This window comes from Nerophis ophidion, linkage group LG13 (assembly GCF_033978795.1).
Source record: "Nerophis ophidion isolate RoL-2023_Sa linkage group LG13, RoL_Noph_v1.0, whole genome shotgun sequence".
Classification (NCBI taxonomy): Eukaryota; Metazoa; Chordata; class Actinopteri; order Syngnathiformes; family Syngnathidae; genus Nerophis; species Nerophis ophidion.
Window position 1 is genome coordinate 28,576,625 of NC_084623.1, and position 13,993 is coordinate 28,590,617.

Genomic DNA, 13,993 nt, shown 5'->3' on the forward strand with positions numbered 1-13,993 from the left:
AGAAGCGATTTTTTAACCACAATTTTCTCACCGAAACCTGCTGGTTGACATTCCGTTGTGATTCATGTTCGCTTGACCGAGCTCTGATCCCTAGTAAAGTTTCACCTCCAGGAATTTTAAACAAGGAATCACCGTGTGTTTGTTGGCTAAAGGATAAAGCTTCCCAACTCCATCTTTCTACTTTGACTTCTCCAATATTAATTGAACAAATTGCAAAAGATTCAGCAACACAGATCTCCAAAATACTGTGTAATTATGCGGTTTAAGCAGACGACTTTTAGCTGTGTGTGTGCGCGCAGCGCTCATACTTCCTAAAAACCTGTGACGTCTTGCGTACACGTCATCAATACACAACGTTTTCAAGACGAAACTCCCGGGAAATTTAAAATTGCAATTTAGTAAACTAAAAAGGCCGTATTGTCATGTGTTGCAATGTTAATGTTTCATCATTGATATATAAACTATCAGACTGCATGGTGGGTAGTAGTGGGTTTCAGTAGGCCTTTAAAACATCTATAAAACGACTTTTAAAACCTACAGTTAAAGGTGTAGCAATTTACTCAGTTACATTTTCACCATAGTCTGCAGGTACATACACAAAAACAGTCCAAGATAAGAAACTAACAATTTGCAGTCATGTTGTTGTCATAGAAAAGCTATTCTCAAACTGTGCTATGTGTACCACTCTTGGTACGCGGTCTCCATTTAATGGTACACCAAAGAATCACTTGTTTAAAGTAAAGCATTTTATTTTTCTATATTTAAAGACAGTGTTACTGTTCAAACTGAGTGTAATGTTATGGTGACCAAAGATATTAAGTATACTTGTTATATAAAAGCTCTGCCTTGTTTTTAATGAATACTTGGGCCAACGACGCTACTGTATTTTAATATTGGTCATTATGGTGGTACTTGAAGAGCCAAATGTTTTCCCTGGTGGTACTTGGTGAAAAAAGTGTGAGAACCACTGTGATAGAATATAAACTAAATGATTAAAAAGTAGCTATCCAAATAACTATCAGTAGCTGACAACACACAAAGCTAATGTGTGCTGCCATCTACACCCGCAGTTAGGGCATTATGTTCTGAAACCCATAAGCGGGCTTGATATATTGCTTTGGCATTCACGTAAAGGTCACAAAAAAACACTTTTAATGTTATTGTTTGATTGTGTTATTACAATTTATAATGTTGTTGTTATTATTATCAGTAATAACAACATTATAAATTGTAATAACACAATCAAACAATAACATTAAAAGTGTTTTTTTGTGACCTTTACGTGAATGCCAAAGCAATATATCAAGCCCGCTTATGGGTTTCAGAACATAATGCCCTAACTGCGGGTGTAGATGGCAGCACACATTAGCTTTGTGTGTATTTTTTAGAATATGTTTACTTTTTTTTGTTATTATTATCAGTAATAAAAAAAAGTAAACATATTCTAAAAAATACAATTAAAAAGTGGTTGTGTAGTATTTATTTAAAAAGTATTATTATCACTGTTTGACGTTATCGTTCACATCTAAATAATTGTGGCATGTTTGCGATTAGTATAGTATTATTTAAAAAGTAATACTATCAGTATTTGATGATATAATTCATTATTATGAGGCAGTATTTATGAAAAAGTTTTTTCAGTGGTTGATGATGTTAATGTTCATTAATAAGAAGTATTATTTATGATAACATATTATCGGTGTTTGTTGTCAAAGTTCATTATTAACAGATACCATTTATTGAAAATTATTTGGTTGGTATTGTGAGTGTTTGAGTTGTGAAAAATGTGCTTTTATTTGATTGACAGGTGCAAGAAGAGAGGAAACTACTGTATTGAACATCTTCCATGATTTGGACTACAGCCGTTCTGTCATCACCATCGTAGCCAGTATCCAGTCCATCAGTACGTATTCAATCATTGTAAAGTACTGAAGCACTGGCAATGAATGATTACATTTGGAACGAGTCCTTTATTGAAGATTGAAAGACATTTATAACAAACATAGTATGTGAATATATAAATAAATTGATAAACAAGCAAAGTTGTCAAAATGACACATAATATTAAGTACATGTGTTTATTTCCAGGGGAGGCGGTTCTATCTGCCTGTGAAAAGGCGTGTCAGCTGTTTGACATGAACACACACTCTGGTGTCCATCCATGTTTGGGTGCTGTGGACCTCATACCTATCTACCCGTTGGGGGAGGACGTGGGTGTCCACCACTGTGCCAAGGAGGCTCAGGGTGAGATTGCTTGTGTGCATGCGTGTGTGTGTGTCTGGGCATATGCGGGAGTGCGCGTGTGCGAGTGCGTGTGCGGGAGTGTGCGTGTACACTTACTTACATCAGACAGCTTCAGCCTCTCTGAGAAAGAATAATGTCATTTGTTTGTAAATGTTGTTCCCTTCATGACATTTTCCAAGTGTGAAACAGGTAAGTGAATCTAGTAATGTTAAAATGCTGCGAAAGAGTAGAAATCAAAATTGGTTACATGTTTAGTCAAACTTTATGACCATCATGAAGGATGAAGATGATATATTTGGACATTAAGGCTACATTTTTATTAGGCTACATTTTAACATGAATGACAGCGCTATTATTGCCATAAAATCACATTTTTGTCAAGAATGCACACAGTGCTGGTCATAATCACCATTACCAAACCGATATAAGAGCACTGGAAACCGGACAACATAAAACCTTTGCAGAACAAGGTAAAATTAAAACACTTTCCGACACAGTCACTCCCAAATTTAGTTAGAAATTTGAGCTTTGAAGGAAAGTCTTATGTCAGTTATTGTCTTTCTCATCTTTTTAAGCCAGCAGCCGTTCCAAGCGTATAAGTTTGTCCCTTGATCTTCCCATGGACTGCCCTGTTTTGGCCATTCGCACCGTCTTGACTATTTTGCCGATTGGCAACTAACACCTGGGTAGTTGTGGATGAACCACCACCACAACGGGTAGTGGTTTGGTTGTATATGCCATTATTCTCCTTGGTCTGCATCTGCAGGTCTAAAAAATGATGGGGAATGAAGTTGGACCAAATGTTTTTCACCAGTGCCTGACGATGTTGCCTTCGTCGTCTGCTCTGTAGATCACTGAATACACTGAATGGCTTGTGGACGGGATACATCCTGTTGTCCCATGAGCATTAGATTTGGGCTGATTGGTCTGGATCAGGAAAATATGCTCAAGCAGCTTTGCATTGACCATTTCTTCCACTTCAGTTAACACGGTCTGCAGTACAGTTTCTGCAATCCACTTGGAGAGCTGCCTTTATTGACTTAATTTTTTTGTTTCCATCTGCCGAAATATGAGGAGATTGGAGGGTTAAAATAAAACTCTTTCTTTATGTCCTGCCAGTCATTCTTGAAAGACAGCTTCCAATGTCTGAAAGCTTGCCTGCACCTCAGCAGAGCCTCTTCGAAAATTGGTTCTTCTGTTGGCCTGGGCCCGTACTTAAAATTTGCTGACATCGTGAGCGATGAAGTTGTGTAGTGCCTGCCATCAGAAAGGAGTCAGTGTCAATGTCCTCAACAAGTTGCACACACCGTTTGATGAAGTTCTCTCCCACGTCCTTTTTTTTCTGTCACATCTGGCTTCCTGAGGGGTAATTTTGCTTAATATTTGACCGCAGTTTGACGCACAGAGTCAGCAAACATTCATTAGGTATTGACGAGAAGCCAAAGACAGACTTGTTGGGTGCTGGGAAGGGTCTCTCGAGGAGGATTCTGACAATATCTTTGGCATTATTCTAACATTGCCATTTTCTTTTCTGGTCATAGTTTCACAAAGTTGTGTTGCTGTTAAATTTGAATCCATAACTATTCGTTGTCAGGGGCACTCCTTATAGCTGGGGCCCCTCTGCAATTGTATAGTTTGCAAGAGGGCGACACACACATTATGGATCATGCTAAAAATGAAAAGATATCGGTTAATAACCCCCCAGATCGATTATTTTACCCAGCCCTAGTTTTAAGTAGGTGTGTCTCAGAATACTTGGCTATTCAACGATTCTATTCAGAAGAATCTAAATGGACTTTCAAACTTGCAGTCCAATTGTCAGTTGTTGAACCTCCCTCCCCTCATGCTGCCGTTCATTTTATGATTCAACATCACAGATTCTTTCTTTTTTTAAATCTATAACCAACTTAGAATGATTGAGATGTTTTCTGTGAAAAAACCTTACTGTACACGGGTTGTAACAGTGTGAACGCAGGCCAGCGTGGACCGAGAAAGCAAAGGTGGTGCCCCCTGGAGTTTAGTACACAATAAAAACTGATATGAAACTTTTGCTTGCAAAACGTCCTTTTACACAATGGTGCTTTTCCTGTCTCCGAAGAATGCATGCGTGTATTTGCTTATTCCTGCTTACTCACAGCTCTATTTGCTATTGGATATGAATGGATAAGCGGTAGGAAATGGATGGATGGATGTATTCCATTTCTATTTAAAACACTTTCTTGTGGTCTACATAACATGTTATGGTAGTTCTTTGGTGAGAAAATGGCATAGATTTAGTTTCATAGACCAATTTTTAAGACAACTTTTTGCTGTTAGACGGAAATTAACCTCTCCTCTACGTACAGAACTGGAACTATGCGCTGTTCATAACTTTGTAATGCTAGATTCAGGGTGTGTATTTGTACATTGACAATAAAAGGCTTTTCTAATCTATATCATATAAATAACTCAGTCGAACATCCATCCATCCATCTTCTTTCACTTATCCGAGGTCGGGTCGTGGGAGCAGCAGCCTAAGCAGGGAAGCCCAGATGCTCCTCTCCCCAGTCAATTCGTCCAGCTCTTCCCGGGGAATACCGAAGCATTCCCAGGCCAACCGGGAGACATAGTCTTCCCAACGTGTCCTGGGTCTTCCCCGTGGCCTCCTACCGGTCGGACGTACCCGAAACACCTCCCTAGGAAGGCGTTCGGGTGGCATCCTGACCAGATGCCCGAAACACCTCATCTGGCTCCTCTTGATGTGGAGGAGCAGCGGCTTTACTTTGAGCTCCTCCCAGATGGCAGAGCTTCTCACCCTATCTCTAACGGAGAGCCCCGCCACCCGGCGGAGGAAACTCATTTCGGTCACTTGTACCCGTGATCTTGTCCTTTCGGTCATAACCCAAAGCGCAGGACCATAGGTGAGGATGGGAACGTAGATCGACCGGTAAATTGAGAGCTTTGTGTTCCGGCTCAGCTCCTTCTTCACCACAACGGATCGATATAGCGTCCGCATTACTGAAGACGCCACACCGATCCGTCTGTCGATCTCACGATCCACTCTTACCTTACTCGTGAACAAGACTCCGAGGTACTTGAACTCCTCCACTTGGGGCAGGGTCTCCTCCCCCAACCAGTAGATGGCTCTCCGCCCTTTTCCGGGCGAGAACCATGGACTCGGACTTGGAAGTGCTGATCCCAAGTCCCAGTCGCTTCACACTCAGCTGCGAACCGATCCAGTGAGAGCTGAAGATCCAGAGCAGAAACCTAATCCTGCAGCCACCAAACCGGATCCCCTCAACGCCTTGACTGCGCCTAAAAATTATGTCCATAAAAGTTATGAACAGAATCGGTGACAAAGGACAGCCTTGGCGGAGTCCAACCCTCACTGGAAACGGGTCTGACTTACTGCCGTCAATCCGGACCAAGCTCTGACACTGATCGTACAGGGAGCGGACTGCCACAATCAGACAGTCCGATACCCCATACTCTCTGAGCACTCCCCACAGGACTTCCCGAGGGACACGGTCGAATGCCTTCTCCAAGGCCACAAAGCACATGTAGACTGGTTGGGCAAACTACCATGCACCCTCAAGGACTCTGCCGAGAGTATAGAGCTGGTCCACAGTTCCACGACCAGGACGAAAACCACACTGTTCCTCCTGAATCCCAGGTTCGACTATCCGGCGTAGCCTCTTCTCCAGTACACCTGAATAGACCTTACCGGGAAGGCTGAGGGGTGTGATCCCACGATAGTGGGAACACACCCCCCAGTTCCCCTTCTTAAAGAGAGGAACCACCACCTCGGTCTGCCAATCTAGAGGTACCATCAGTGGAAGGAATTTTTCGAAGACCTCCTCAATCCCACCAACACGTCTTCCTATTAGGAAGCAGTGCCTGGGGAATCTGTGGTGGGCTCTCCTATTTTTGGGGATGAGGTTGCTGAGGTAGTTAAAAAGCTCCTCGGTGGCAAGGTCCCGGGGGAGGGGATGAGAACCGCCCGGTGTTCCTTAAGGCTCTGGGTGCTGTGGGGCTGTCTTGGTTGACAAGACTCTGCAGCATCGCATGGACATCGGGGGCGGTACCTCTGGATTGGCAGACTGGGATGGTGGTCCCTCTCTTTAAGAAGGGGGACCGAAGGGTGTGTATCGTGGGATCACACTCCTCGGCCTTCCCGGTAAGGTTTATTCAGGTGTTCTGGAGAAGAGGCTACGCCGGATAGTCGAACCTCGGATTCAGGAAGAACAGTGTGGTTTTCGTTCTGGTCGTGGAACTGTGGACCAGCTCTATACTCTCGGCAGGGTTCTTGAGGGTACATGGGAGTTTGCCCAACCAGTCTACACATACTTTGTGTACTTGGAGAAGGTATTTGACCGTGTCCCTCGGTAAGTCCTGTGAGGAGTGCTCAGAGAGTATGGGGTATCGGTTCGCTCCCTGTACGATCAGTGTCAGAGCTTGGTCCGCATTGCCGGCAGTACGTCGGAAACGTTTCCAGTGAGGGTTGGACTCCGCCAAGGCTGTCCTTTGCCACCGATTCTGTTAATAACTTTTATGGACAGAATTTCTAGGCACGGTCAAGGCATTGAGGGGTTCCGGTTTGGTGGGCGCGGGATTAGGTCTCTGCTTTTTGCAAATGATGTGGTCCTGATGGCTTCATCTGTCCGGGATCTACAGCTCTCACTAGATTGGTTCGCAGCCGAGTGTGAAGCAACCGGAATGAGAATCAGCACCTCCATGGTTCTCACCTGTAAAAGGGTGGAGCGCCATCTCCGGGTTGGGGAGGAGACCCTGCCCCAAGTGGAGGAGTTCAAGTACCTAGGAATCTTGTTTATGAGTGAGGGAATAGTGGATCGTGAGATCAACAGGCGGATTGGTGTGGCATCTTCAGTAATGCGGACATTGTATCGATCCGTTATGGTGAAGAAAAAGCTAGGCCAGAAGGCAAAGATCTCAATTTATCGGTCGATCTACGTTCCCATCCTAACCTATGGTCATGAGTTTTGGGTCATGACCGAAAGGACAAGATCACGGGGACAAGCGGCCGAAATTAGTTTCCTCCGCCGGGTGGCGGGGCTCTCCCTTAGAGATAGGGGAAGAAGCTCTGCCATCCGGGAGGAGCGCAAAGTAAATCCGGTGCTCCTCCACATCGAGAGGAGCCAGATTAGGTGGTTCAGGCATCTGGTCAGGATGCCACCCGAACGGCTCCCTAGGGAGTTGTTTAGGGAGCATCCAATCGGTAGGAGGCCACGGGGAAGACCAAAGACACGTTGGGAAGACTATGTCTCCCGGCTGGCCTGGGAATGCCTCGGGATCCCCCGGGAAGAGCTGGACGAAGTGGCTGGGGCGAGGAAAGTCTGGGCTTCCCTGCTTAGGCTGATGCCCCCGCGACACGACCTCGGATAAGCGGAAGAAGATGGATGGATCAATGGATGAATGGATGGATGGAATGGTATAAGGAAATAAATCAAACAATGTACTATTATGATCCAATTTAAGAAACAGTTCAAACTCTAAGTGTTTACAAAGTACAAAGATGAAGAATCATGATAAACATTCTGAACTTATTGATAATCTTGTTTACAGTATCTCAACGTTAGCAATATAACTTAATTCACTTATTATTATAATTATTATTATTTATTTCTATTTTTTGTTGTTGTTAATGGTTATGATCTGTTGTATAGAACTAGATGTTACAATCCCCAATTGTACAATTGAGACACCTATGCGACTCTGTGGGATGGTCAAGTGGGTGAAGGCATCCTCTGGGTTAGCAAGTGGGCGCCCCCCTTCCTCAGTGTTTCGCTGTTGGCTTGACCCTCGCCCTCCTGAACAAATGTTGTTGCTTACCAACGGGATGACGGGGAGGAAGGGCATTGACACTTGTCATTTGCTCATTGTCATTTCTATATTAATATTTACTTCACTAACTGCTTCTTTGCTATCACTTTTACCATCATATGTGTACATATCATATGTGCTGGTGTTGTTCTATTGTTTTTGTTGTTATTGTTGTGTTTGCTGTTGTTGTTTTTGTCTCTCTGTCTAATCCCCCTCTTACCCCCACAATTTCCCCCTCTGTCTTCCATTTTTTCTCTTTCGATCCCCTCCTTCTCCGGCTTGGCTGCACCGAATGATAATATAATTACATTTAAGAAAGTCAAATTCAAATAAGGCAACAAGAGAAGTATCCTACACTTCTCTTTTGTAAAGTAAATCTGAACACCCGATATGGGCATCTACATCAACTATATGAGTTGCCTGAGAAGTTGGACAGGACAAAAAAAATAAATAAATGTAAATATAAACGGAATACAATGATTTGCAAACCATTTTCTACAAAGAAAACATATTTGATGTTCAAATCCCCTGTGACCCCAAGAGGGACAAGCGGTAGTAAATGGATGGATGGATTTACAAACCCCCGTTTCCATATGAGTTTTCATTAATGCTGAAAGGTACATACAGGTTTTGGAACAACATATGCTGCCATCTCAGCGCCGTCTTTTTCATGGACGCTCCTGCTTATTTCAGCAAGAGAATGCCAAGCCACATTCAGCACGTGTTACAACAGCGTGGCTTCGTAAAGAAAAGACTTTCCAGCACTGCTGCAAAACACTTTAGCACCTGATTGTGCCGCCAGGTGTAACGGCCTTGGGTAAGGCTGGTCTTGTAGCCCACCAGGATGTGCTTCAGTGTTGCTGGACTCAGACATAGAGGGCATGTGGGTTCCTCACCATACCATTGGCGCAGTTTTTTTGGAGAAGGCAGGACATCGTAGGCAGCCCTGATGGTAAAGCTCACCCTGAATACCTCCATCTCCCACAGCTCAGGAGATCTTCCTCTTCTCCACTCCTTCCCATGCCATCCACTGCCCTTGTTTTGCAAGCGCCACAGCTTGTGCGCACTTTCTTGCTTCCTCTTCCCGACGTACCTCCTGGACAACCAGCTTGCGTCTCTAAGATGGTGTGGCCTCGCTCCAGGCTGGTGTACTGGCCCCAAAGCTGAGACCACTCCTCCCCTGCTGTACTCGGCCCACAATGTCTATGTGTCTGAGTGATGCTTTAGCCTGCTCAGTTGCATCCAATGGGTTCCACTTACTCCCAGTGGCCAGGATGGGGGCAGCTTGGGCTACAAATGGATCACTCGAATCCAGTAGCTTCATCTCCAGACTGACTTTGGCGCACTTGATCTCCTCTGAAAGACTGGAAATGGGCAGTTCTAGCATTCCTTTGCCATAGAGCCCAATACGGCTGAGGCACCTGGGAAGGCCAAGCTACTTCCTTGCATATGAGCTAACGAGTCTCTCCAGCTTTTCCATCTTAGAGAGCGGGACTTCATAGATGGTTAGTGGCCACAATAGGCGTGGCAGTAGTCCATACTGCATGCACCAGAGCTTCAGCTTGCCAGGAAGCAGGGTTCTGTGGATGTTCTCCAGGCCGCTGGCTACCTCCTTCCTGAGCTAAACTACCTGCTCTTTGTGTTTGAGGGAGGCATCATACCAACAACTTAGGGACTTCACAGTCTTCTCGGAGACTGTTGGAATAAGTTCCTCACCAATGTGAAAGCGATGGTGTGACAGTTTCCCCTTGTCAATAGAGATGCTTCTGGACTTGCTTGGCTTGATCTTCATGCAAGCCAGCTCAATGTTTTCTTGGAGCTTTCTTAAAAGCCGTACAGTGCAAGCCTTGGTTGTGGTGAGTGTTGTGAGGTCATCCATGTAGGCTCTGACAGGCAGCAGCCTCAGGCCAGGTCCTATATTATATATTGTGAATAAATTAAGATCAGGAAGTGAACAAAAATGTTAGCAATTGCAATGTAGTGTAATAGCGGTAGAATTAAATAATCTCTGCTTCTTCCTACTCCTTTTTGAACATGTTGAAAAGTATCTTCCATACTTTGTATCACTATTTACAAACCACCACATTATTCTTTATCAAGGATTTTACAGAATGACTTTCAAATGTGTGCACAGATTTTGACTTTTTGACGGATTTTACAGGGGACTTGAATGTGCATGTGGATGTAGCCAAGGAAAGGCATGCTAATGAACTCAGTAATGTCAATGACATATAGAATAGAATAGAATAGGATAGAACTTTATTGATCCCTGGGGAAAATTCATCACCACGGTTCACTCACAATAGACAATAATAATAATAGATAATATATAACATATATTATATATATAATATATAATATATAAATAGTATAACTATATTCCACATATATTATACATTTAAGTGCAGTCAAGGAACATATGCATTATACAGTCTGATGACTGACCTCCTGTGTCGTTCTATGTTGCATTTAGGGAGTCAGAGCCTTCCACTGAACGTGCTCATTCTCTCCGCAAGGTCCGAGTGTAGTGGGTGCGAGGTGTTGTCCATAATGGCTAGGAGTTTTGCCAGACTTCTCCTCTCTAACACCACCGCCAGAGACTCCAGCTCCACTCCCACCACGTTACTGGCCTTCTCTACCAACTTGTCCTGTCTTTTTCTGTCCCTCACTGTTAGCCCGCTGCCCCAGCAAGCCACGGCGTACAAGAAGGCGCCCGCCACCACCGACTCGTAGAACATTTTCAACGTCTGTGTACAGACGTTGAAAGATCCTAGCCTCCTGAGGAAGTAGAGGCGGCTCTGTCCCTTCTTGTAGAGGGCCTCAGCTTGTTGTCCATGTGTACACCGAGGTATTTATAATCCTATGCCATGTCCACATCCACCCCCCTGATGGAAACAGGGGTCGCTGAAGTACTCCTCCTCCTTCCCAGGTCCCCAACCAGCTCCTTGGTCTTCGTCACATTAAGATGGAGGTGGTTCTGTCCACACCATGTGACAAAATCCTCCACCAGTGTCCTGTATTCCTCGTCATCACCATCATCAATACACCCCACTATCGCAGAGTCATCAGAAAACTTCTGAAGGTGGCAGGACGCTGACTGATAGTGGAAATCGGTGGTGTAAATGGTGAAGAGGAAGGGAGAGAGGACTGTGCCATGCGGGGCCCCGGTGTTGCTGACCAGCCTGTCAGACACACAGTCCTGCAGTCGCACGTACTGCGGTCTGTCAGTCAGGTAATCTACAACCCAGGACACCAAGGGGGTCTCCACCTGCATCTTCTCCAACTTCACACCCAGTAGCCCAGGCCGTATGTTATTGAAAGCACTGGATAAGTCAAAAAACATGACACTCACACTGCTCGCAGGCTTGTCCAGGTGGGCGTTGGCTCGGTTCAGCAGGTAGATGACTGCGTCCTCCATTCCCAGTCGAGGCTGATAGGCAAATTGGAGTGGGTCCAGGTGGGGGCAGGAGCTTGTCGGAGCCACTGTGTTAAACCTGTTAAAGAACTGGTTTAGCTCATTGGCCCTCTCTTTGTCTCCGTCTGACCCCTGATCCCCCAACGGTTTGACGCCGGTGATGGATATATTGTCTAACCAATGGGTGGCCACATTGGTTATTGTGTGTGTGTGTGTGTGTGTGTGTGTGTGTGTGTGTGTGTGTGTGTGTGTGTGTGTGTGTGTGTGTGCGTGCGTCCGTGCGTGCGTGTGTTTGTGCGCGTGTGGGTGCGTATGTGTATATATATATAAATATATATATATATATATATATACGTATATCATATTATATATGTATATATCATATTGTATACATACAGTATGTACACACACATGTACACATTTATATATATATATCATATTGTATACATATGTAGACATATATATATATATATATATCCATCCATCCATCCATTTTTCTACCGCTCACTCCCCTTCGGGGTCGCGGGGGGCGCTGGCGCCTATATCAGCTACAATCGGGCGGAAGGCGGGGTACACCCCGCACAAGTCGCCACCTCATCGCAGGGCTAACACAGATAGACAGACAACATTCACACACTAGGGCCAATTTTAGTGTTGCCAATCAACCTATCCCCAGGTGCATGTCTTTGGAAGTGGGAGGAAGCCGGAGTACCCGGAGGGAACCCACGCATTCACGGGGAGAACATGCAAACTCCACACCGAAAGATCCCGAGCCTGGATTTGAACCCAGGACTGCAGGAGCTTCGTATTGTGAGGCAGACGCACTAACCCCTCTGTCACCGTGAAGCCCATATATATATATATATATGTATATATATATATATATGTGTATATATATATATATATATATATGTATATATATGTATATATATGTATATATATATATATATATATATATATACAGTCACAAGCAGAAGTTTACATACACTTGTAAAGAACATAATGTCATGGCTGTCTTGAGTTTCCAATACTTTTTACAACTCTTTTTTTGTGATAGAGTGATTTGGAGCACATAGTTGTTGGTCACAAAAAATATTCATGAATAATGATTATTTTATGAATCGTGGGTCTACTGAAAATGTGAACAAATCTGCTGGGTCAAAAGTATACATACAGCAATGTTAATATTTGGTTGCATGTCCTTTGGCAAGTTTCACTGTAATAAGGCGCTTTCGGAAGCCATCCACAAGCGTAGGCCTCACTACAGCACTGAAACTGCCTCGATCAAGATTACAAATGATATCCGCCTGAACACATCCGCATGAAAACTCTTCGTCTTGGTTCTGAAGAACCTGAGCACTGCCTTTTTACACAGTTGACCATACTATCTTATTACAGAGGTTAAAAAACTGGGTGGATATATCTGGTTCTGCTTTTAACTGTTTTAAGACATATCTGGATCCCAGGACTTAGTTTGTTGAAATGCGTATAGGGGTGTCAAACTCATTTTTGCTCAGGGGCCACATGGAGGAAAATCTGTGCACACGCTGGCCTGTTGTGGTCTCAAAAAAAATAAGAATCCAAGTGCAGATCAGTAAAAAATTCTAAATTTAATAACAACAAGTCACTGGAGAAAATAAATCAGTAGAAACGAAAAATCAGCTCCAGGAAAACCGGGTCAAATGTCTTTCCACCACCTGAGGAAATACAAAAAAACAGGAATTACAAAAGGTTCAGGGCAAAGGTCAGAGTGAGTGAGCTCGGGGGTAGATTCTACCGCAGGCAACGGACAAACTGGCACTGGCTGGGTGGAGATCCAGGGTTTAAGTCAGGTGGTTGATTAGAAGAGGGTGGGCTCGGATGACTGCCAGCACACCTGCAACTGATGACCGAGTAAGAGACTTACAGACACAAGAGGGGAGGGGAGTACGAAAACAAGAGGAAAAAAAGGCAGGAGAACCGCCCTCATGACTGGGCCGGACTATTAAAAACATGGCATTAAAACTAAAAAATAAAGACAACTTCAGATTGTTTTCTTTATTTTACTCTGGCCATAATTAGAACAAACACATTCTGAAAATCCATCCATCCATCCATTTCCTACCGCTTATTCACTTTGGGCTCGCGGGGGCGCTGGTGCCTATCTCAGCTACAATTAGGCGGAAGGCGGCGTACACCCTGGACAAGTCGCCATCTCATCGCAGCATCCTGAAAATATTACGATAAAAATATCGAAAAAAATTACGGCAGTTAATATCAATGAAGGAAAGAAGTAAGTTAATGAATGTTTATATCCATCTATCCATTTTCTACCGCTTGTCCCTTTTGGGGTCGCAGGGGGAGCTGGAATCTATCTCAGCTGCATTCGGGTGGAAAGCACGTTACACCCTGGACATGTCGCCACCTCATCGCAGGGCCAACACAGATAGACAGACAACATTCACACACTAGGTCCAATTTTAGTGTTGCCAGTCAACTTATCCCCAGGTACATGTCTTTGGAGGTGGGAGGAAA

At 44.2% G+C, this 13,993-nt stretch overlaps 1 protein-coding gene across 3 annotated transcripts in view; it reads left to right on the top strand.

Moving 5' to 3' along the window:
- ftcdnl1 (formiminotransferase cyclodeaminase N-terminal like 1) overlaps positions 1-13,993 on the top strand; it is a 48,614-nt gene that overhangs the window by 15,908 nt on the left and 18,713 nt on the right. For all 3 annotated transcript variants that reach the window (XM_061918723.1, XM_061918725.1, XM_061918724.1), the window contains exons 3-4: positions 1,808-1,903; positions 2,089-2,244. In XM_061918723.1, coding sequence (XP_061774707.1) covers positions 1,808-1,903; positions 2,089-2,244 — 252 coding nt within the window. The remainder of the gene's footprint in view (positions 1-1,807; positions 1,904-2,088; positions 2,245-13,993) is intronic.